Genomic DNA, 24,628 nt, shown 5'->3' with positions numbered 1-24,628 from the left:
GTCTTACGTGGCTGAGTTCCTTGGTGATATTTTTGGCCTTCCTATTACACCGGGTGCTGAAGATGTCGTGGAGGGCAGGCAGTGGGCCCCCGGTGATGCGTTGGGCAGACCGCACCACCCTCTGGAGAGCCCTGCGGTTGCGAACGATGCAGGTGCTGTACCAGGCAGTGATACAGCCCTTGTTGTCTCGTCGTTGTTGGTAATCAGGCCTACCACTGTTGTCGTCTGCAAACTTGATGATTGAGTTGAAGACGTGTGTGCCCATGCGGTCATGTGTGAACAGGGAGTACAGGAGGGGGCTGAGCACGCACCCTTGTGGGGCCCTTGCGTTGAGGAGCAGCGTAGTGGAGGTGTTGTTTCCTACCTTCACCACCTGGAGGGCTGCCCGTCAGAAAGTCCAGGACCCAGTTGCACAGGGTGGGGTTCAGACCCAGGGCCTCAAGCTTAATCATGAGCTTGGAGGGTACTATGGTGTTGAAGACTGCGCTTTAGTCCATGAATAGCATTCTTGCGTAGGTATTCCTCTTGTCCAGAATAGAGGTTGACCGATTAATCAGAATGGCCGATTAATGAGGGCCAATTTCAAATTTTCATAACAATCCGTAATCGCCATTTCTGGACGCCGATTACATTGCACTCCACGAGGAGACTGCGTGGCAGGCTGACTACCTGTTACGCGAGTGCAGCAAGAAGCCAAGGTAAGTTGCTAGCTAGCATTAAACTTATCTTATAAAAAACGATCAATCTTAACATAATCACTAGTCAACTACACATGGTTGATGATATTACTAGTTTATCTAGCTTGTCCTGCGTTGCATATAAACGATGCGGTGCCTGTTAATTTCTCATCGAATTACAGCCTACTTCGCCAAACGGGTGATGATTTAATAAGCGCATTCGCGAAAAAAGCACTGTCGTTGCACCAATGTGTACCTAACCGTAAACATCAATGCCTTTCTTTAAAATCAATACACAAGTAAATAATTTTAAACCTGCATATTTAGTTAATATTGCCTGCTAACATGAATTTCTTTTAACTAGGGAAATTGTCACTTCTTCTCTTGCGTTCCGTGCAAGCAGAGTCAGGGTATATGCAGCAGTTTGGGCCGCCTGGCTCATTGCAAACTATGTGAAGACCATTTCTTCCTAACAAAGACTGTAATTAATTTGCCAGAATTGTACATAATTATGACATAACATTGAAGGTTGTGCAATGTAACAGCAATATTTAGACTTGGGGATGCCACCCGTTAGATAAAATACGGAACTGTTACGTATTTCACTGAAAGAATAAACGTTTGGTTTTTGAAATGATAGTTTCCGGATTTGACCATATTAATGACCTAAGGCTAGTATTTCTGTGTGTTATTATATTATAATTAAGTCTATGATTTGATATTTGATAGAGCAGTTTGACTGAGCGGTGGTAGGCAGCATCAGGCTCGTAAGCATTCATTCAAACAGCACTTTCGTGCGTTTGCCAGCAGCTCTTCGCTATGCTTCAAGCATTGAGCTGTTTTGGACTTCAAGCCTGTCAACTCCCGAGATTAGGCTGGTGTAACTGATGTGAAATGGCTAGCTTGTTAGCGGGGTGCGCGCTTATAGCGTTTCAATCAGTGACGTCACTCGCTCTGAGACCTTGAAGTAGTTGTTCCCCTTGCTCTGCAAGGGCCGCGGCTTTTGTGGAGCGATGGGTAACGATGCTTCGAGGGTGGCTGTTGTCGATGAGGCCCTGGTTCGTGCCCAGGTAGGGGTGAGGAGAGGGACGGAAGCTATACTGTTACACTGGCAATACTAAAGTGCCTATAATAACATCCAATAGTCAAAGGTATATGAAATACAAATGGTATGGAGAGAAATGGTCCTATAATTCATATAATAACTGCAACCTAAAACTTCTTACCTGGGAATATTGAAGACTCATGTTAAAAGGAACCACCAGCTTTCATATGTTCTCATGTTCTGAGTAAGGAACTTAAACGTTAGCTTTTTTTACATGGCACATATTGCACTTTTACTTTCTTCTCCAACACTTTGTTTTTGCATTATTTAAACCAAATTGAACATGTTTCATATTTATTTATTTGAGGCTAAATTGATTTTATTGATGTATTATATTATGTTAACATAAGTGTTCATTCAGTATTGTTGTAATTGTCATTATTACAAATAAATAAAACAAAAAATAAATCGGCCGATTTAATCGGTATCGGCTATTTTTGGTCCTCCAATTATCGGTATCGGCGTTGAAAAATCATAATCGGTCGACCTCTAGTCCAGAAGGTATATGGCAGTGTGCAGTGCAATGGTGATTGCGTCATTCGTGGATTTATTGGTGTGGTGTGCAAATTGCAGTGGTTCTAGCGTGTCAGGTAAGGTGGAGGTGATATGATCCTTACTAGCCTCTCAAAGCAGTGAGTGCTATGGGGATGCCGTTTGGGCCGGTAGCCTTGCAAGGGTTAACACGCTTAAATGTCTTACTCACATTGGCCACGGAGAACAAGAGCTCACAATCCTCGGAAGCGGCTGTGGCCTGTGTCGGCGGCAGTGTGTTTTCCTCGAAGCAGGCGTTTTAGCTTGTCCGGTAGCAAGGCGGACAAGCTAATATACCTGGCTGGTTTTCCCTTTTATAATCTGTGATTGTCTGGAGTCCCTGCCACACGTCTTGAGTGAGCCGTTGAATTGCGATTCCACTTTGTCTCTGTAATGACGTTTTGCCAGTTTGATTGCATTACGGAGGGCATAACCGGATCTGTTTGTATATATTCCCGGTGAAATTGTTGTGGTTAAATGGGGTGGTTTACACCTTCAGTTTTGCGCAAATGCTGCAATCTATCACCATTTTCTGGTTTGGACAGGTTTTAATCATCACAGTGAAACAACATTCCCTATTCACTTCGGTGTATACAGCAATGTTATTCTCAGAGGCAACCCGGAACATATATCAGTCCGCGTGATCAAAACAATCTTGAAGCATGGATTCCGATTGGTCAGACCATCATTGAACAGACCTTACCACAGGTACTTACTGTTTGAGTTTCTGCCTATAGAAAGGGAGGAGCAGAATGGAGGCGTGATCTGATTGGCCGAAGGGAGGGCCTTGTAGCCGTCCCGGAAGGGAGAGTAGCAATGGTCGAGGGTTTTTGATGCGCAAGTAGCGCAGGCAATGTGTTTGGTAGCGTATTCCTCAGATTTGCTTTATTAAAGTCCCCAGCTAGAATAAATGTGGCCTCAGGATATGTGGTTTCCAGTTTGCACAAAGTCCAGTGTAGTTCCTTGAGAGGCATTGTGGTATCTGCTTGAGTAGAAAGTAGAATATACACGGCTGTGACGATGACCGAAGATCATTCTCTTGAGAGGTAATGCGGTCGGTATTTGAGTGTGAGGTATTCTAGATCGAGTGAACAAAAGTTGCAGTCCCTTCACGGCTCAACTAAAAAGGCTTCAGGATGTTACTCTGATGTTGATGAAGTCAAACACAATGAACAGCACTTAGTTCTCTTTGTTGTAATTTACCACAAGCTATCGCTACGTGGCCCATATTCACAGAGTCACAGAGTTGATATAGGATCAGTTTTGCCTTTGGATCATAATAAATAAGATTATATGGACGGGGAAAACCTGATCCTAGAACATCACTCTTACTCTGAGAAACTTTATTATATTACAGGCCCAGTGTTCTAGTCTGTTCTTCCCAGTATACCACTTTAACCACTTGACTCAACTGTGTTCTGATTGCGTTCTCCTCCAACCCTCTACAGGCTGACCTGTGTGTCCCTCGTCTGAACGAAGGTGACCAGGTGGTTCTGATCAACGGTCGAGACATCTCGGAGCACACTCACGACCAGGTGGTCATGTTCATCAAGGCCAGCTGTGAGAACCACTCAGGAGAGCTCATCTTATTGGTCAGGCCCAATGGTGAGGAGAGGGTTCTAATTGGTGACTAAGTAATCTCCTTGGGTTTACTACATTTGACATTTATGTCATTTAGCAGACGTTCTTATCCAGAGCGACTACAGTAAGTAGTAAGGGCATACTTTTTCCATACTGGTCCCAAGTGGGAATCGAACACACAACTCTGGCGTTGCAAGCGCCATCCTCTACCAACTGAGCTACACGGGACCACTTTTGAAATGTGCAGTTAAAACAGGCCAAATCATTACGATAGAAGAACAAGTGACATCAAACAAAAGAGGCTACCTTCCAATATCCACACTAGCGTATAGCATTCCAGTTAGAATCCATACCTAGTACATTGCTTCTTTTTAAGTGGTGTCCTGTTGTGAATATTGAAACTGAGCAGAGCCTAATACTTGTTAAAGTAATAATAAGAGATGCTATTGTTCTCAAGACACTATTCTAACTAACTGTGTTACTTCCTTTCCTGTCTCTCCAGCCATCTATGACATGGTGGAGGAGAAGCAGGAGACTGAGCCAGACTTCCAGTACATCCCAGAAAAGTGTCCCCAGGACCCCAGTCAGCTGGACCAGGACGCCTGGAGGGACTCCATGAACACCCTGAAGGAGGGTCTGGTCAGCGGGGAAGTACTAGCCCAGTTTGATGTGAGTCAGTCCTCCCCTCACGTCCTCTACAAATTTAAAGCTTTCATGAGCTAGACTATCACGTCTGTTTCTCACAATGTTCTTGTGATTTTTTGTTGTACCTCGAGTCATGTGGGTCTTGTTCAGTTTTTTTTAAATCTTTTCTGAGGTGACTGGAAATGTGGCGAGAGCAATAGCTCCCCCTAGTTTGTGCACTATTGTTTTCACCTCATTGAGGTCAGGAAGGAAGTTACCAATTTCTGGAGGGAAATGTTGCCCAGGACTGGTGTTACACAAGTTCTACAGTATCAGCTTTATTGCTGTGATTTACAGTGCCCTCCAAGTGCAGGGTGATGCCCCTCACAGAGACCCCCATAACATCTAGGTTATGGCACATAAGACAACTACTTATAACACCTGTTACTGTGTGAGGAATAATCGCCAAGTAGTTTACTTTATTTATTTTATTGATATTTTTACCACTTTTTTCTCCCCAATTTCGATCTTGTCTGTTCTCTACAACTCCCCAACGGGCTCGGGAGGCAAATGTCGAGTCATGCATCCGCCGAAACAAGACTCGCCAAACTGCGCTTCTTAACACCCGCCCGCTTAACCTCCGCACCAATGTGTCGGAGGAAACACAATTTAACTGAAAACCGAGGTCAGCCTGCAGGCGCCCGGCCCACCACAAGGAGTTGTGGTGAGCCAACGCGATGAGCCAAGTAAAGCACCCCCGGCCAAACCCTCCCCTAACCCAGACAACACTGGGCCGATGGGACTCCCGATCACGGCTGGTTGTGACACAGCCGGCGATCGAACCAGGGCCTTTAGTGACGCCTTAAAACGCTGCGCCACTTGGGAGGCCGCAAATAGTTTACTTAAAAACAAAAGGCTAATTCTTTGATGCGTCGGCTGCTCTTTGAATGTGGTGAGAAGCACCAGTGTTATCATTTCCGCATTCTGATAACTTCCTGTCTTTCATCAGGCACACTTAACAGCTTCCTGTTTCGCTACATTGTGTTATGAGACTAGAAGAATGTGCTAAAGTGTGAGGGCAAAGGAAACATGCACACATACAGACCTAACATACCGGTTTGCACTGAGAAAATGTTTTCCGTTCATGTGTGTGTTTACACAAATATTTGTGTTTTGGTCTTAATCCGCTACTGCACTTCACATACAATGTATGTGTGCCCATTTCAAAAGATTAGTAGCATCTTTTGAATTCTGACACACAGCAGGTGGAAGGAGCTTAAGGAAAGACGTGGGCCTTTCAGACATAGCAGACATTCTGATTCTGAACGTTCAGGCATAGCAGACATTCTGATTCTGAACATTCAGACATAGCAGACATTCTGATTCTGAACATTCAGGCATAGCAGACATTCTGATTCTGAACGTTCAGACATAGCAGACATTCTGATTCTGAACGTTCAGACATAGCAGACATTCTGATTCTGAACGTTCAGACATAGCAGACATTCTGATTCTGAACATTCAGACATAGCAGACATTCTGATTCTGAACGTTCAGACATAGCAGACATTCTGATTCTGAACGTTCAGACATAGCAGACATTCTGATTCTGAACATTCAGGCATAGCAGACATTCTGATTCTGAACGTTCAGACATAGCAGACATTCTGATTCTGAACGTTCAGACATAGCAGACATTCTGATTCTGAACATTCAGACATAGCAGACATTCTGATTCTGAACATTCAGACATAGCAGACATTCTGATTCTGAACATTCAGACATAGCAGACATTCTGATTCTGAACATTCAGACATAGCAGACATTCTGATTCTGAACGTTCAGACATAGCAGACATTCTGATTCTGAACGTTCAGACATAGCAGACATTCTGATTCTGAACATTCAGACATAGCAGACATTCTGATTCTGAACGTTCAGACATAGCAGACATTCTGATTCTGAACATTCAGACATAGCAGACATTCTGATTCTGAACGTTCAGACATAGCAGACATTCTGATTCTGAACGTTCAGACATAGCAGACATTCTGATTCTGAACATTCAGACATAGCAGACATTCTGATTCTGAACGTTCAGACATAGCAGACATTCTGATTCTGAACGTTCAGACATAGCAGACCTTCTGATTCTGAACGTTCAGACATAGCAGACCTTCTGATTCTGAACGTTCAGACATAGCAGACATTCTGATTCTGAACGTTCAGACATAGCAGACATTCTGATTCTGAACGTTCAGACATAGCAGACATTATGATTCTGAACATTCAGACATAGCAGACATTCTGATTCTGAACATTCAGACATAGCAGACATTCTGATTCTGAACGTTCAGACATAGCAGACATTCTGATTCTGAACATTCAGACATAGCAGACATTCTGATTCTGAACATTCAGACATAGCAGACATTCTGATTCTGAACATTCAGACATAGCAGACATTCTGATTCTGAACGTTCAGACATAGCAGACATTCTGATTCTGAATGTTCAGACATAGCAGACATTCTGATTCTGAACGTTCAGACATAGCAGACATTCTGATTCTGAACGTTCAGACATAGCAGACATTCTGATTCTGAACGTTCAGACATAGCAGACATTCTGATTCTGAACGTTCAGACATAGCAGACATTCTGATTCTGAACGTTCAGGCATAGCAGACATTCTGATTCTGAACATTCAGACATAGCAGACATTCTGATTCTGAACATTCAGACATAGCAGACATTCTGATTCTGAACGTTCAGACATAGCAGACATTCTGATTCTGAACATTCAGACATAGCAGACATTTTGATTCTGAACTTTCAGACATAGCAGACATTCTGATTCTGAACGTTCAGGCATTCTGATTCTGAACGTTCAGGCAGTCTGATTCTGTACGTTCAGGCATTCTGATTCTGTACGTTCAGGCATTCTGATTCTGAACGTTCAGACATTCTCCGTCTGTACATTTCATTTTTTATGCTTTGCTGAAATATCATGGCTCTTTGCTCCACATTTCTAAATGTATTGAGGGGGTTAAAGAACGAGGTGCTTGTGTAGAGTTAAAGTAAGATTTGAGATTACCAGTCAAGGTTCTCCTAACGCTTTTATTATTTTTTCACAGCAACTTTACCGGAAAAGTCCTGGAATGACAATGTTGTGTGCCAAATTACCTCAAAACATTTCCAAAAACCGCTACAGAGACATCTCACCCTGTGAGTATCACATCACGCTACAGTCACCTACACACAGTTGTCTTTACTTTTCTTAGTCTGTGTTAACCCACCATTTCACACTCCTCTCCTCCTTTCTCTCTCTCCCGTCTCTCCTTGTCTTTTGTTTTTAGATGACGCCACACGGGTCATTCTGAAAAGCACAGATGACTACATCAATGCAAATTACATCAACGTGAGTTGCTCTAACCTCCTCCCTCATCACATATGCTGTTCGCCTCAGTCCACCCACACTACCATGGACTCTTTGTTCAGCAGTCCTAAAATAGGCCTCTGTCGGCCAAGATGGAGGTGTAGTCTCCACTCCAAGGACTGGAAATGGACACATGCCCACACACTGTTGATCGTTAACATCCCTACACACAGGTCTTATTCTCCTCCCTGTACTCTAGATGGAGATCCCAGCATCCAGCCTGATCAACCGGTACATTGCGTGCCAGGGCCCGCTGCCCAACACGTGCCCAGACTTCTGGCAGATGACCTGGGAGCAGAGCTCCTCCATGGTGGTCATGCTCACCACCCAGGTGGAGAGGGGACGGGTATGTACAGTAGGGTTCGACATGTACTGTATCCTCTCTGGGCCTCCAGGGAAAGGAGACAGGAGTTTTTGCTGAACAATGTAACCTAAGAAGGAAAAACTCCAGGCCCTAGTCATACACTCAATATAAACAGGAGTTTTTCTGGAGTAAAGAAACATTTAATATCTCTATATCTTAATATCTCTATATCTTAATATCTCTACTAATCTGTGTCTGAGGCCTGATGTTGCTCTGTGCCAACAGGTGAAGTGTCATCAGTACTGGCCCAACCCTGACAGCACTGCCACGTACGGCCGCTTCCAGCTGGCCTGTCTCACTGAGGAGGGCAATTCTGCCTTCCTGGTCCGAGACATGACCCTTACACACCTCGAGGTACATGACGCTCACCAGTCACTGTTGTGTTTCCCAATGGCCAGTGCTAATGCAATGACAACTATTTGGAAGTCAAAGTAAACTTAGCAAAATGGTGGATCACAGCTAAAAAACGATTCAAAGCGTTACAAACACAGCATTGGAACGATCGCTTTAAGCGTTTAAAAGAGTTGCCATGGTGACTTGTGTGGGCTGTTCTTTTTCGGCCTCATGCGGTGCACGTACGGTGGATCATCATGTTGCCATGGGGACCAGCAGCTACAGCCATGAGGCTTCCAGTATTAACATGCAGCCTGTGTGTGTTACCATAGCGACACTGATAGATGATGTTGAAAGGGCAAACACGCATCCCATAATAACTTTGATTAACCGTGCTAGTCTGGCTGTGCTCCACCATTGTCAGTGAGGTGTCTCAGTGTGTGTCATGGTGGGGAATGTTAATAAAGGGGGGTGCGGAGCAGACAGTCCTTTTTTTTCCCCTGTTGTCATGGCGACATTGCACTGACTGTACTATTGTTGCCATGGTGACAGAGCGAGGAGGTCCGGGAGTTGACCCAGATCCAGTACGTGGCCTGGCCGGACCATGGTGTCCCAGATGACTCCATGGACTTCCTGGACTTTGTCAGTCTGGTGCGAAGCAAACGAGCCGGCAAGGATGAGCCCATGGTGGTCCACTGCAGGTAGGGAACATAATGCATGACACACATTCTTAGATGTATAGCAAGAAATGGTCTATGTTTTCACTAAACAACTCATCACAGGGTCCCTCAATCTGACCTCAGTGTCTCGACTACAGAGTCGACTCCTCTCCCTATTTGTGGAACTGTCTGAATGTTCTACTAGACTCCTACACACTGCTGTAGTACCCAGCCCAGTGGGACTGTCTGAATGTTCTACTAGACTCCTACACACTGCTGTAGTACCCAGCCCAGTAGAACTGTCTGAATGTTCTACTAGACTCCTACACACTGCTGTAGTACCCAGCCCAGTGGAACTGTCTGAATGTTCTACTAGACTCCTACACACTGCTGTAGTACCCAGCCCAGTGGAACTGTCTGAATGTTCTACTAGACTCCTACACACTGCTGTAGAACCCAGGCCAGTGGAACTGTCTGAATGTTCTACTAGACTCCTACACACTGCTGTAGTACCCAGCCCAGTGGAACTGTCTGAATGTTCTACTAGACTCCTACACACTGCTGTAGTACCCAGGCCAGTGGAACTGTCTGAATGTTCTACTAGACTCCTACACACTGCTGTAGAACCCAGGCCAGTGGAACTGTCTGAATGTTCTACTAGACTCCTACACACTGCTGTAGTACCCAGCCCAGTAGAACTGTCTGAATGTTCTACTAGACTCCTACACACTGCTGTAGTACCCAGCCCAGTAGAACTGTCTGAATGTTCTACTAGACTCCTACACACTGCTGTAGTACCCAGCCCAGTGGAACTGTCTGAATGTTCTACTAGACTCCTACACACTGCTGTAGTACCCAGGCCAGTAGAACTGTCTGAATGTTCTACTAGACTCCTACACACTGCTGTAGTACCCAGCCCAGTAGAACTGTCTGAATGTTCTACTAGACTCCTACACACTGCTGTAGTACCCAGCCCAGTAGAACTGTCTGAATGTTCTACTAGACTCCTACACACTGCTGTAGTACCCAGCCCAGTGGAACTGTCTGAATGTTCTACTAGACTCCTACACACTGCTGTAGTACCCAGCCCAGTAGAACTGTCTGAATGTTCTACTAGACTCCTACACACTGCTGTAGTACCCAGCCCAGTGGAACTGTCTGAATGTTCTACTAGACTCCTACACACTGCTGTAGTACCCAGCCCAGTAGAACTGTCTGAATGTTCTACTAGACTCCTACACACTGCTGTAGTACCCAGCCCAGTAGAACTGTCTGAATGTTCTACTAGACTCCTACACACTGCTGTAGTACCCAGGCCAGTGGAACTGTCTGAATGTTCTACTAGACTCCTACACACTGCTGTAGTACCCAGCCCAGTGGAACTGTCTGAATGTTCTACTAGACTCCTACACACTGCTGTAGTACCCAGCCCAGTGGAACTGTCTGAATGTTCTACTAGACTCCTACACACTGCTGTAGTACCCAGCCCAGTAGAACTGTCTGAATGTTCTACTAGACTCCTACACACTGCTGTAGTACCCAGCCCAGTGGAACTGTCTGAATGTTCTACTAGACTCCTACACACTGCTGTAGAACCCAGGCCAGTGGAACTGTCTGAATGTTCTACTAGACTCCTACACACTGCTGTAGTACCCAGCCCAGTAGAACTGTCTGAATGTTCTACTAGACTCCTACACACTGCTGTAGTACCCAGCCCAGTGGAACTGTCTGAATGTTCTACTAGACTCCTACACACTGCTGTAGTACCCAGCCCAGTGGAACTGTCTGAATTTTCTACTAGACTCCTACACACTGCTGTAGTACCCAGCCCAGTGGAACTGTCTGAATTTTCTACTAGACTCCTACACACTGCTGTAGTACCCAGCCCAGTGGAACTGTCTGAATGTTCTACTAGACTCCTACACACTGCTGTAGTACCCAGGCCAGTGGAACTGTCTGAATGTTCTACTAGACTCCTACACACTGCTGTAGTACCCAGCCCAGTAGAACTGTCTGAATGTTCTACTAGACTCCTACACACTGCTGTAGTACCCAGCCCAGTAGAACTGTCTGAATGTTCTACTAGACTCCTACACACTGCTGTAGTACCCAGCCCAGTGGAACTGTCTGAATGTTCTACTAGACTCCTACACACTGCTGTAGTACCCAGCCCAGTGGAACTGTCTGAATGTTCTACTAGACTCCTACACACTGCTGTAGTACCCAGCCCAGTGGAACTGTCTGAATGTTCTACTAGACTCCTACACACTGCTGTAGTACCCAGCCCAGTGGAACTGTCTGAATGTTCTACTAGACTCCTACACACTGCTGTAGTACCCAGCCCAGTGGAACTGTCTGAATGTTCTACTAGACTCCTACACACTGCTGTAGTACCCAGGCCAGTGGAACTGTCTGAATGTTCTACTAGACTCCTACACACTGCTGTAGTACCCAGCCCAGTAGAACTGTCTGAATGTTCTACTAGACTCCTACACACTGCTGTAGTACCTAGGCCAGTAGAACTGTCTGAATGTTCTACTAGACTCCTACACACTGCTGTAGAACCCAGGCCAGTGGAACTGTCTGAATGTTCTACTAGACTCCTACACACTGCTGTAGAACCCAGGCCAGTGGAACTGTCTGAATGTTCTACTAGACTCCTACACACTGCATGTAGTACCCAGCCCAGTGGAACTGTCTGAATGTTCTACTAGACTCCTACACACTGCTGTAGAACCCAGGCCAGTGGAACTGTCTGAATGTTCTACTAGACTCCTACACACTGCTGTAGTACCCAGGCCAGTGGAACTGTCTGAATGTTCTACTAGACTCCTACACACTGCTGTAGTACCCAGCCCAGTAGAACTGTCTGAATGTTCTACTAGACTCCTACACACTGCTGTAGTACCCAGCCCAGTGGAACTGTCTGAATGTTCTACTAGACTCCTACACACTGCTGTAGTACCCAGCCCAGTAGAACTGTCTGAATGTTCTACTAGACTCCTACACACTGCTGTAGTACCCAGCCCAGTGGAACTGTCTGAATGTTCTACTAGACTCCTACACACTGCTGTAGTACCCAGCCCAGTAGAACTGTCTGAATGTTCTACTAGACTCCTACACACTGCTGTAGTACCCAGGCCAGTGGAACTGTCTGAATGTTCTACTAGACTCCTACACACTGCTGTAGTACCCAGCCCAGTGGAACTGTCTGAATGTTCTACTAGACTCCTACACACTGCTGTAGTACCCAGGCCAGTGGAACTGTCTGAATGTTCTACTAGACTCCTACACACTGCTGTAGTACCCAGCCCAGTGGAACTGTCTGAATGTTCTACTAGACTCCTACACACTGCTGTAGTACCCAGGCCAGTGGAACTGTCTGAATGTTCTACTAGACTCCTACACACTGCTGTAGTACCCAGCCCAGTGGAACTGTCTGAATGTTCTACTAGACTCCTACACACTGCTGTAGTACCCAGGCCAGTGGAACTGTCTGAATGTTCTACTAGACTCCTACACACTGCTGTAGAACCCAGGCCAGTGGAACTGTCTGAATGTTCTACTAGACTCCTACACACTGCTGTAGTACCCAGCCCAGTAGAACTGTCTGAATGTTCTACTAGACTCCTACACACTGCTGTAGTACCCAGCCCAGTAGAACTGTCTGAATGTTCTACTAGACTCCTACACACTGCTGTAGTACCCAGCCCAGTGGAACTGTCTGAATGTTCTACTAGACTCCTACACACTGCTGTAGTACCCAGCCCAGTGGAACTGTCTGAATGTTCTACTAGACTCCTACACACTGCTGTAGTACCCAGCCCAGTGGAACTGTCTGAATGTTCTACTAGACTCCTACACACTGCTGTAGTACCCAGCCCAGTAGAACTGTCTGAATGTTCTACTAGACTCCTACACACTGCTGTAGTACCCAGCCCAGTGGAACTGTCTGAATGTTCTACTAGACTCCTACACACTGCTGTAGTACCCAGGCCAGCAGCCCAGAACACTCCAGATAGAACACCTACACACCTTTAGAAATCCACGTCTCAGGCAGGTAACTTGGCTAAAGTAAAACCTATCTGACTCAGCCAATACATGTCTCAACAACACACTGGAATGGATTTAATGTATAGTGCCCAGGGATTGGGAGATTTCTGGATTCGAATCTAGACTTAATTCGATCTTTATGTGGGTTGCTATACGCCAGAAAAAGAATGATCCACTGATTTAACCCTCTAGAGTCTAAGCCGCAGGGGGTTTACTAAGCTAACATATGGAAGTGTTTTAAGATGGTCATGCCATGGATCATTTAGATATTTTGATATTTTAGGACCCCTTCAGGTATAAAAAAATATATTCATGTTTTTTTGTTGGATAAAACATTGAGTTTGGCCTTACTGCTATTAGCCCATGTAAAAGCATTGAATAACACATTCAATACATGGAACAACAGACAGTTCCCCAAGAAATCTAAAGGAAGTTTGTTCTGAAGTGTCTGTCCTATATCTGAGAGATATAAGAACGATCAGGAAACTATTGTATTTATTTTGACACATATTTAACCCTTTTTTTTTAGGACCTAAACTACTTCCATACATGTTTTTTACTGGTACCCGGTAACCTTCAGGCAAGTCTTGTGAGGCTTGTGGGCGGCTTAGAGAAAAAGAACCGAGAGACTCACCTTTCCGTAGAGGGGTCATAATAGTTTGTGGGCCATACCGTTTGGATCCTACAGACGTTTTCTTGAGAAGACCGATTTTCGGGAAATCTCATGGTCTGACAAACAGCACTAGCTCTGCCTCCTTTCACTACAGATGTAGAAGGCCGATATCGGAGGATACGATGGATTGAGATGAGCCCATGCAGATATCTCTAGTTTAGACAGACAGATTTTTATGGGGATTTTTTTACAATGCTAATTGGATTTCAGCGGGGCTGCGGAAATTGACTCGAGGGTTTTAAAAGGTAGAAATGATGTCATGAGTTTATAGTGAAACTTCTTCCTCCGCCCCCTTCCCTCCTCTCCTCCTCCTCTCCCGCTTGTGTGTCATCACTCCAGCGCAGGGATTGGCCGAACGGGAGTTCTCATCACTATGGAGACGGCGTTGTGCCTGATGGAGTGCAGTCAGCCCATCTATCCATTAGACATAGTCAGAACCATGAGGGACCAGAGAGCCATGATGATTCAGACACCTGTAAGTCCTCCTTTCTTCTCTTCATCCTCATTTTCTAACCTTCTATTTATCCTACTCCTCTCTCTCGCTCTCTTCCTCTCTAGTTCTCTCCTCCCCTCCCCTCTTTTGCTGTATCTCTCTAATTCTCTCTTCATCTTCCTCTCACTTCCTTTCCTCATTCTCTTTACCCCTTCTCTTCTCCTCCTCACGCTCTCTTCTTCCTCCTCCTTTTCTGGGCATGCTTGCCTCTCGCCTCCTCCAAGATGGCTCCCTCTAGCCTCTGAAGACAAGCGAAACAATCTGCGTTACTGTGTTAAGTAATAACAGATGGAGCACAGTGTAGAATAGAACCGTGTTACTAACTGAAAGCAGAGGGTCGTCCTACTAGGAAGATGTTTCATTCATCCCTGTTGTATTGTCAGTGGTAGACTTTCCATTGTCACAGTCTACCAGTGATAATCTCTTGTGCCATGAGAATGCCATTGTCTCTCCAGATTACCATTTTTAGGCTAGGTGTAAGGATTTTGTTTCGTACACTCGCTGGGTTGTCTGGTATTGAGTCTGTGCTACAGTATAATACACTATATACATTGAGCTCAAAGTATTGGGACAGAGACACATTCTTTGTTGTTTTGGCTCTGTACTTCAGCACTTTAGATTTGAAATGATACAATGACGTTCAAGTGAGGACTGTCAGCTTCAATGTGAGGGTATTTTCAATCATATCAGTGTGAACCGTTTACAAATCACAGCACTTTTTGTACAACATCCACCCATTTTAGGGGACCAAATGTATTGGAACAAATTCACTTAAATGTGTATTAAACATGGTATGTGAGTGGAGTTGAGCGGTTTGAAATCCCTCATCGCTCATGGAGCGGTGCTCGCTCATGTAGCGGTGCTTGCACACCGATGCTCCACATCCTTTCCAAAATCATTCCATTCATTAAAATCACCATTTAACCAACACCCCATCTATTTTTGTGACTACCTGGACCAACCATTTTCTTTTGAAGTATTGAAACCAAACCATTTGATTTGAATGAAAAGTATTTTAATAAACAACAGGAAAAGGTGACTAAGTGCTCATCATTTCAAATAGGCTACATGTCGTATTAAACATCTTATGAACACTCTAAATAGGAGTCAGCCTAAGAAGGAACAAAAATGAATTATTTAGGCTATATTATTTAAATTATTTCAAGGCTATAGCCTACAAATAAATAAATGGTGAAGCATTTGTGAGTGTGACACACTAGGCTGGTAGGGACATAAAGAGCTCAGAATTTAAACAACATTTAGTTGGATTAAATCATTATAGTCTATAAATTGCATATATAGGCTGTGACTTACTTAGAATGAAATTCACATTAAAGTAAAAATACCTTATTAGGCTTCATGTACAGTGCCTTTGAATTGATTTTTGGAAACGTGAGTTTAGCCAGAGTCTCATGCGATGGTACCCGGAGAGCAGGCCAGCACCAGAGAATACCCTGTCAGTGCTTGCAGAGCCACTGCGGATGCTCAACACCCTTTGGGCCATTCTTGCCAGACTGGGCAGGGATGTGTTGTTTTTTATATTCTTTTGTGTTCTTTTTTTCTGTCGGTATGCCTAAAGGGTTTTAGTTCAAACAACCCTATCAAAACGTAAAGGTTCTTGAAAGCAGTAATAGACCCCTTTCCAGAACACAACACACTGACGTCAGATGCACACGACTCTTGGCTGCAGTCAGAAAGCCATCGCCATCTACACCCATTCAACATAGCCTAGATTTACACTTTTATTACTTCTAAACAAAATCACTTTTTGGGGTTCTCATATACTTACAATGATTATTGCTTGAATAGTCACTAAGATTATATTTGGTTGTGATCTCTGCAAAATAACTATTTTGGATGGAGCAGTTGTTAGCTGGAATGCTAACGCTCATTGATATAGGCTGTAGCAAAAGCTAGCCAACGAGCCATTTTAGTGGTTGAAGTTCAAGTGTTATCTAATTATAATGCAGTTGATTTGCGATGTTGACACAAACATTATATTTAAGCAGGACATTCATACGAGCCTTAAAATCCAATATAATCCAAAAGCAGTGTGAAATGCACTCATAAGCAACATGTAAATAGAGTTTTTTTTTGCTGGCATTCTATAAGAACAGAAGGCCCCTGTGTTCTGCCACCAACTTGCGTGCATTGCCCTCGTGCGGCAATGTTTGCAAACACAGAAAGGGGTCTATATGCCTATTGAGCCAAAATCAATGATGGCCTATTGTGTATATATAATAGAACGAAAATGAACGAAACTTTTAAGAGATCAGATTTTTAGTTTATAAATACTTTGCTACAATGACACCATTAGGTAGCTACCCTCCTCGTTCCTTTCTGTTAGCATGTGCACATAGTACACATCATGCTTTCAGGATACCCGTCTTTTCAGATTCCACAATGATTCTTTAGTTGTGGACACTACATCACCGCACTCCCTCTCTTGCTCTTGGTCCTCCTCATCTTTGTAAGTCACCTTTTTATAAAAAATATTTAACATACTCCATGACAGTATCTAAAGCAAGGGGCTATAGGGGCGGCAGGTAGCCTAGTGGTTAGAGCGTTGGACTAGTAACCGAAAGGTTGCAAGATCGAATCCCTGAGCTGACAAGGTAAAAATCTGTCGTTCTGCCCCTAGGCCGTTCTGCCCCTAGGCCGTCATTGAAAATAAGAATTTGTTCTTAACTGATTTGCCTAGTAAAATAAAGGTAAAAAATATATGTAAAACATAGCAGCACACAAGTAGACTACAAATGCATGCTGGGCCGGGCATGCCCTGAGCTCGTTAAGTTAGCGCTACTGGAGCGGGCGAGAAGGCTCCTCTCTCTGCTCCAGCTCCACTCACATACTCTGGTATTAAAGTAGTAAAAAAAAAAGAAGTATTTGGTCCCATATTCATAGCACGCAATGTCTACATCAGTCATAATGCTACTGTGATTAGGAATAATCCTGAATGAATCTTCAATAATGATGTGACAAAGTTAGAGGCATAAATATCATACCCCCCCCCAAAAAAAAGCTAACTCCCATGTTATTGGTAATGGTGAGAGGTTAGCATGTCTTGGGGGTATGATATAAAATGCTAACTCCCTTGTTGTTGTTATGATGAGAGGTTAGCATGTCTTGGGGGTATGATATAAAATGCTAACTCCCTTGTTGTTGTTATGATGAGAGGTTAGCATGTCTTGGGGGTATGATATAAAATGCTAACTCCCTTGTTATTGTTATGATGAGAGGTTAGCATGTCTTGGGGGTATGATATAAAATGCTAACTCCCTTGTTGTTGTTATGATGAGAGGTTAGCATGTCTTGGGGGTATGATATAAAATGCTAACTCCCTTGTTGTTGTTATGATGAGAGGTTAGCATGTCTTGGGGGTATGATATAAAATGCTAACTCCCTTGTTATTGTTATGATGAGAGGTTAGCATGTCTTGGGGGTATGATATAAAATGCTAACTCCCTTGTTGTTGTTATGATGAGAGGTTAGCATGTCTTGGGGGTATGATATAAAATGCTAACTCCCTTGTTGTTGTTATGATGAGAGGTTAGCATGTCTTGGGGGTATGATATAAAATGCTAACTCCCTTGTTATTGTTATGATGAGAGGTTAGCATGTCTTGGGGGTATGATATAAAATGCTAACTCCCTTGTTATTGTTATGATGAGAGGTTAGCATGTCTTGGGGGTATGATATTTGCGCGTCTAACTTTCTCACTTTAGGCTGAGCTGTTTCTCATCTAGACCCAGAGTCTCTGGGTACTTCCCAAATTGCACCCTATTCCCTATATAGTGCACTCCTTTTGACCAGAGCCAGCTATTGACCCTGGTCAAAAGTAGTGCACTATATAGGGAATAGGGTGCCATTTGGGAAGCACACTCTCTTCTCAGTCTCTGAAGAACTTCACATGAGTACAATTTGGCCCCGTGCTCAGAACCAGGGTAGCGCGGGTAGAAATGCTGCTGCAGCTGCAGCGGTAATTTCATTAGAATATACTGAGCTCTAATGAGGCTAGGACACCCTCAGGGTCTGGGAGAAATAGGTGGAAGATAATGGCACTAGGGGAAAAGAGTGGGCTACCTTTCCCCTGCGCGCGCACACACACATACATACACACACAACACACCCTTTCCCTAGTACACATACACACACTGACATAAACATAAACACATATGTACATACGCACAGACACATTCGTGGCACACACCACTGCACCCCACCTCAGGGAAGTTTATTCACGCCTGGCTGCCTCTGTATCCCAATCACTGGCTGTCCTGGCTCCTTTGCTCATGCCTTGCCATTGGCTCCTAATGTTGTTGACATTCTCTTCCTTCCCCCTCTCTTTCTCTTCTGTGTCCTCAGAGCCAGTACAAGTTTGTGTGTGAAGCCATCTTAAGGGTCTATGAGGAAGGCCTGGTCAAACCCCTGAAGTCCACCCTTTACCAGAGAGAAGAAGAAAATGGAGGAGAAGCAGTAGGAGAGGAGGAAGAGGATGTTAGCGTTAGTGTGACCAGTGTGACGAGTGAAACTAGCGCAACCAGCGATTGCCCTGAACCCTGACCCCTTTGACCTGACCTGGGGTCAGCCCAGTGCCAGGGAGGAGCAGCCCTGGTTGCCATGCTTACCGCCATGGGCCGAGGAGAGAACAAAGCACTGTTGCACTTTACGCCGTCAAAAAAAAACAAAAAAGCTGAAAGTCATGGACAAATGAATCCAGTTATGTTGAATAGGTACCATTAGGGGTATTGTGTGTTCAGGGTTAATTCAAAAAAAGACTTTTAAAACATGGTGAAATTGCTGTAGTAGTGCCGTAAGTACAATGAATGGGCGGGGCTGTGAGAGAGGGAGTGTTTTTAAGAGTGATCGATAAGCCCCTCCAAATGAATCTGCCGCCTTTTCTTCAATGTCCCTACGGTCCAACGAGAGACGCCGTATTTTTTTCAAAGAATATTTATTGTGTTTTAGTTTGTCAAACCTTGTCAATTGAACAAAGTGTATGTTAGAGTGAGTCTTAGCTTCTGGCCTCCCAAATGAAATCATAGGTAGTAAAAGTTGTCATTCTTTACTTTTTAATGAAAAAAGTGGTTTAATTTATTATATATTTTAGCTTTTGTCAAATTCAGACACTACACATCAGAGCACTTTGTGTCTACCCCTAGCTAACCTTGTGGCTGATGTGGCGCTATGCCTTGGTTTTTGCATAGAACAAACAAGGAGCCATTGACTGGCATTCATTGGCATGTTAAACTGTCCAGTTGGTAAACTTTTAGAGCTGTTTACTGTGTCAAGACAGGGGGAGGATCTACTCTAAGCAATTTGACAAAGTCCACAGCCACTAAGGGGAGGCTCGACCTTAAAACAACCTTTAAGTTACGTACCTCTCTGTCTTTGTTTGTGTGTCTGTCTCTAAAGAATGTAGAGAATACCAAGAGCATTCAACCAATAATGATTAGAAACCCCACCTCCCCCCTTTTGATATATTTCAAATGGTAGTTAGTTTTTAAAACACATTCTTTTTATTGGAGATGATAATCACTTAGGGTGTTTTAGGTACAGATTACTGGGAATTTGTTGTACTTGTACCCAACACAATGATGACATGTTTCACTCAAACATCTGACAACACGAGGTGTCCTTCTTTTCACACTGGTTGAACTGTATTCACATTGTCATCAGCTCTTGTATTGGAGTTCTCAGCATGTTTAGTTTGAGCTACTCTTCTTCTCATGAAAGAGTCTGTTTCTTGCTTTGTTTGGTTACCTGGCTGCTGGCATCTTGGCACTGCAGGTAGTGCCACCCTCTCCGATGTGCTCTTCTGCACAACCAAACTGCTGTATGACTGTGTATGTGTGTGGGGATATGTACGAGTGTGAGAGAGTGCAGCATGCATGTGTATTTTTAGTGTGTGTGGGGGGGGGGGTGTATGTGTGAGAGAGTGCAGCATGCATGTGTATTTGTAGTGTGTGTGGGGGGGGTGTATGAGTGAGAGAGTGCAGCATGCATGTGTATTTGTAGTGTGTGTGGGGGGGGTGTATGAGTGAGAGAGTGCAGCATGCATGTGTATTTTTAGTGTGTGTGTGGGGGGGGGTGTATGAGTGAGAGAGTGCAGCATGCATGTGTATTTTTAGTGTGTGTGTGTGGGGGGGGGGGGGTGTATGAGTGAGAGAGTGCAGCATGCATGTGTATTTTTAGTGTGTGTGTGTGGGGGGGGGGGGGTGTATGAGTGAGAGAGTGCAGCATGCATGTGTATTTTTAGCAGTTTCTGTTGTGTGTATGCATTATGCCCTGCCTCTGGTGATTCTGTGTAACCATCAGCGAACCCCCTACCATTTCACCTTAACCTGGTCGTCATTTCTAGCTCAATATTGGATACCAGGATTGAAGCCTGCTTTCTTGTAAACGAATTTGCCATAGTTCCATCTTCTTGACCTGCTGAGGAGACTGTGATGCATCTATAGCAGGTGTATTGGACATGAATACATTGTGACCTATGTGTCCATGCTGTAAGAAGCCCCTACAGTACATTCTCCCTTTCAACCTGGCTCTCACGGGCCGCTATGGTGGGTCATCAGCCGTTGTGTGGAATCCACAAAACCCTCATTTGATAATGTTTTTATTTTCTGAAATGTTTGATCATACATGGAGCCCACTCACTCTTTTGCCTGAGAGTATTATGATGACGCATCAAAAAGACCAGACTACAGAATGCCACATACAAGACTTGGGTTTCCAGAATCATCAAATGTTAATTATCATGAATGTCCAGCATTGAGATGTGTGTTGTGATAGCGTATTGGGGTACTGTGGGGTTCTGTTTGGAAGCAAGAGGGAAGGGAAGTATTGGAGGGTGGATGAGTTGTATTTTTGTAAAACTGTAACCACAGTTTTTGCTTCTTAAGAATGGACAGCACTTTTCAGATGACTGGGTAGCCATGCTCGCTGCTGAGTATGTCAGAAACAGAAAGTGGTGTAGAATTTTTATTTATCATTGAATTTGTTTTTTAAGACACCTGTTGGGAACAAAAACTCCAACTACACAGTGCCACTTGTTAATGTTGTGTAAATATACTAGACCATGTAAATACAATGTTGTGTATATAAAAAAAAAATCTTTAAAATAAAAGGGAAAATGATTTGTGAGTTAAAATGTTTTTATATAGAGAATGCCAGACCTGTATTTTAAAAATCAAAGAGAAATTGAAATCTTCAACTGCAACTGTACATTAATGACGTTGCTTTTCCACACTGCAACAGTGAAGTCAGTGCAATGTTTTGATAGTAGATTGATGTTATGTTTACTTAACTCACACACATAACTGTATTCCAAATTCTACATTTCAGAAGTGTGACTGATGCATGGATTATTTAAATAGTAGCATAAATGTAAGAAGCCTAAAATAATAGCATTTCTACTTGTAGGTGATCAAGTTCCAATAGTCTGAATTAGACATATTTCACTATTTGCTTTGAGTCAGCTTTTAAGTTAAGCATCGAGCATGTTGGAATGGAGTGCACAGGTCTGGATATCCATGGCAGGGCATATGATGACACACTCATGAAGATCACGCTGAAGCCATTTTTATTTTATTTATTTTATTTCACCTTTTATTTAACCAGGTAGGCCAGTTGAGAACAAGTTCTCATTTGCAACTGCGACCTGGCCAAGATAAAAGCAGTTCGACACATACAACAACACAGAGTTACACATGGAATAAACAAACATACAATCAATAATACAGTAGAAAAATCTATATAGAGCATGTGCAAATGAGGTAGGATAAGAGAGGTAAGGCAATTAATAGGCCATCAACATGGTCAGTAAGTGGCGCTGTTGCTAAATGGAGAGGATTCACACAGTAGATCAATGGAGAGAGAGAGGATTCACACAGTAGATCAATGGAGAGAGAGGATTCACACAGTAGATCAATGGAGAGAGAGGATTCACACAGTAGATCAATGGAGAGAGAGAGAGGATTCACACAGTAGATCAATGGAGAGAGAGAGAGGATTCACACAGTAGATCAATGGAGAGAGAGGATTCACACAGTAGATCAATGGAGAGAGAGAGAGGATTCACACAGTAGATCAATGGAGAGAGAGAGAGGAATCACACAGTAGATCAATGGAGAGAGAGAGAGGAATCACACAGTAGATCAATGGAGAGAGAGAGAGGAATCACACAGTAGATCAATGGAGAGAGAGGAATCACACAGTAGATCAATGGAGAGAGAGAGAGGAATCACACAGTAGATCAATGGAGAGAGAGGAATCGCACAGTAGATCAATGGAGAGAGAGGAATCGCACAGTAGATCAATGGAGAGAGAGGAATCACACAGTAGATCAATGGAGAGAGAGGAATCACACAGTAGATCAATGGAGAGAGAGGAATCACACAGTAGATCAATGGAGAGAGAGGAATCACACAGTAGATCAATGGAGAGAGAGGAATCACACAGTAGATCAATGGAGAGAGGAATCACACAGTAGATCAATGGAGAGAGAGGAATCACAGTAGATCAATGGAGAGAGAGAGAGAAATCACACAGTAGATCAATGGAGAGAGAGAGAGGAATCACACAGTAGATCAATGGAGAGAGAGAGAGGAATCACACAGTAGATCAATGGAGAGAGAGAGGAATCACACAGTAGATCAATGGAGAGAGAGAGAGAAATCACACAGTAGATCAATGGAGAGAGAGAGAGGAATCACACAGTAGATCAATGGAGAGAGAGAGAGGAATCACACAGTAGATCAATGGAGAGAGAGAGGAATCACACAGTAGATCAATGGAGAGAGAGGAATCACACAGTAGATCAATGGAGAGAGGATTCACACAGTAGATCAATGGAGAGAGGAATCACACAGTAGATCAATGGAGAGAGAGAGGAATCACACAGTAGATCAATGGAGAGAGAGAGGAATCACACAGTAGATCAATGGAGAGAGAGGAATCACACAGTAGATCAATGGAGAGAGGATTCACACAGTAGATCAATGGAGAGAGAGAGGAATCACACAGTAGATCAATGGAGAGAGAGGAATCACACAGTAGATCAATGGAGAGAGAGGAATCACACAGTAGATCAATGGAGAGAGAGAGAGAAATCACACAGTAGATCAATGGAGAGAGAGAGAGGAATCACACAGTAGATCAATGGAGAGAGGAATCACACAGTAGATCAATGGAGAGAGGATTCACACAGTAGATCAATGGAGAGAGAGAGAGGAATCACACAGTAGATCAATGGAGAGAGAGAGAGAAATCACACAGTAGATCAATGGAGAGAGAGAGGAATCACACAGTAGATCAATGGAGAGAGAGAGAGGAATCACACAGTAGATCAATGGAGAGAGAGAGAGGAATCACAGATATTTGGTCTCATTGAAAAAAGAAAAAAAAATGTTTTACACTGACATGATGCAGTTTAAAAACATTGAGATTGAGGGATAATCTGTTACTGAATGCACTGACTTCCTATATGAAATGATCTACCGGAATGCCCAGTATTCGACGGGGAAAAGGTGAGAAGGTGGAAAGCTTCGAGATCCTTGGCATACACATCACTGACAATCTGAAATGGTCCACTCACACAGACAGCGTGGTGAAGAAGGTGCAACAGCGCCTCTTCAACCTCAGGAGGCTGAAGAAATCCGGCTTGGCCCCAAAGACCTTCACAAACTTTTATAGACGCACCATTGAGAGCATCCTGTCGGGCTGTATCACCACCTGGTACGACAACTGCACCGTCTGCAACCGCAGGGCTCTCCAGAGGGTGGCGCAGTCTGCGGTCTTCACAACACATCACCGGGGGCACACTGCCAGTCCTCCAGGACATCTACAGCAGCCGGTGTCACAGGAAGGCCAACAAGATCATCAAGGACAACAACCACCCGAGCCACTGCCTGTTCACCTCGCTACCATCCAGAAGATGAGGTCAGTACAGGTGCATCAAAGCTGGGACCGAGACAGAAGCTGTTTTTCAATCTCAAGGCCATCAGACTGTTGAATAGTCACCACTACCCAGCCCCGCCCAGTACCCTGCCCTGAATTTTAGTCACTGTCACTATGCGCTTACCACCCGGTTACTCAACC

The 24,628-nt window shown here is 44.0% G+C and overlaps 1 protein-coding gene across 2 annotated transcripts in view; it reads left to right on the top strand.

The window, feature by feature from the left end:
* The window catches only part of LOC106582393 (tyrosine-protein phosphatase non-receptor type 4), a 132,335-nt gene extending 111,703 nt beyond the window's left edge, over positions 1-20,632 (top strand). The window contains exons 19-27 of one of the 2 annotated variants that reach the window (XM_014165465.3): positions 3,762-3,918; positions 4,397-4,563; positions 7,654-7,744; positions 7,876-7,937; positions 8,155-8,301; positions 8,545-8,673; positions 9,205-9,353; positions 14,377-14,512; positions 18,896-20,632. In XM_014165465.3, the coding sequence (XP_014020940.1) occupies positions 3,762-3,918; positions 4,397-4,563; positions 7,654-7,744; positions 7,876-7,937; positions 8,155-8,301; positions 8,545-8,673; positions 9,205-9,353; positions 14,377-14,512; positions 18,896-19,093 (1,236 nt within the window). In that variant the 3' untranslated portion in view covers positions 19,094-20,632. The remainder of the gene's footprint in view (positions 1-3,761; positions 3,919-4,396; positions 4,564-7,653; positions 7,745-7,875; positions 7,938-8,154; positions 8,302-8,544; positions 8,674-9,204; positions 9,354-14,376; positions 14,513-18,895) is intronic. The other variant, XM_014165466.3, reaches the window with a different exon arrangement.
* The last annotated feature ends 3,996 nt before the right edge of the window (positions 20,633-24,628 follow it).

This window comes from Salmo salar, chromosome 21 (assembly GCF_965601325.2).
Source record: "Salmo salar chromosome 21, fSalSal1, whole genome shotgun sequence".
Taxonomy (NCBI): domain Eukaryota; kingdom Metazoa; phylum Chordata; class Actinopteri; order Salmoniformes; family Salmonidae; genus Salmo; species Salmo salar.
This window is presented reverse-complemented; position numbering and strand designations above follow the sequence as displayed.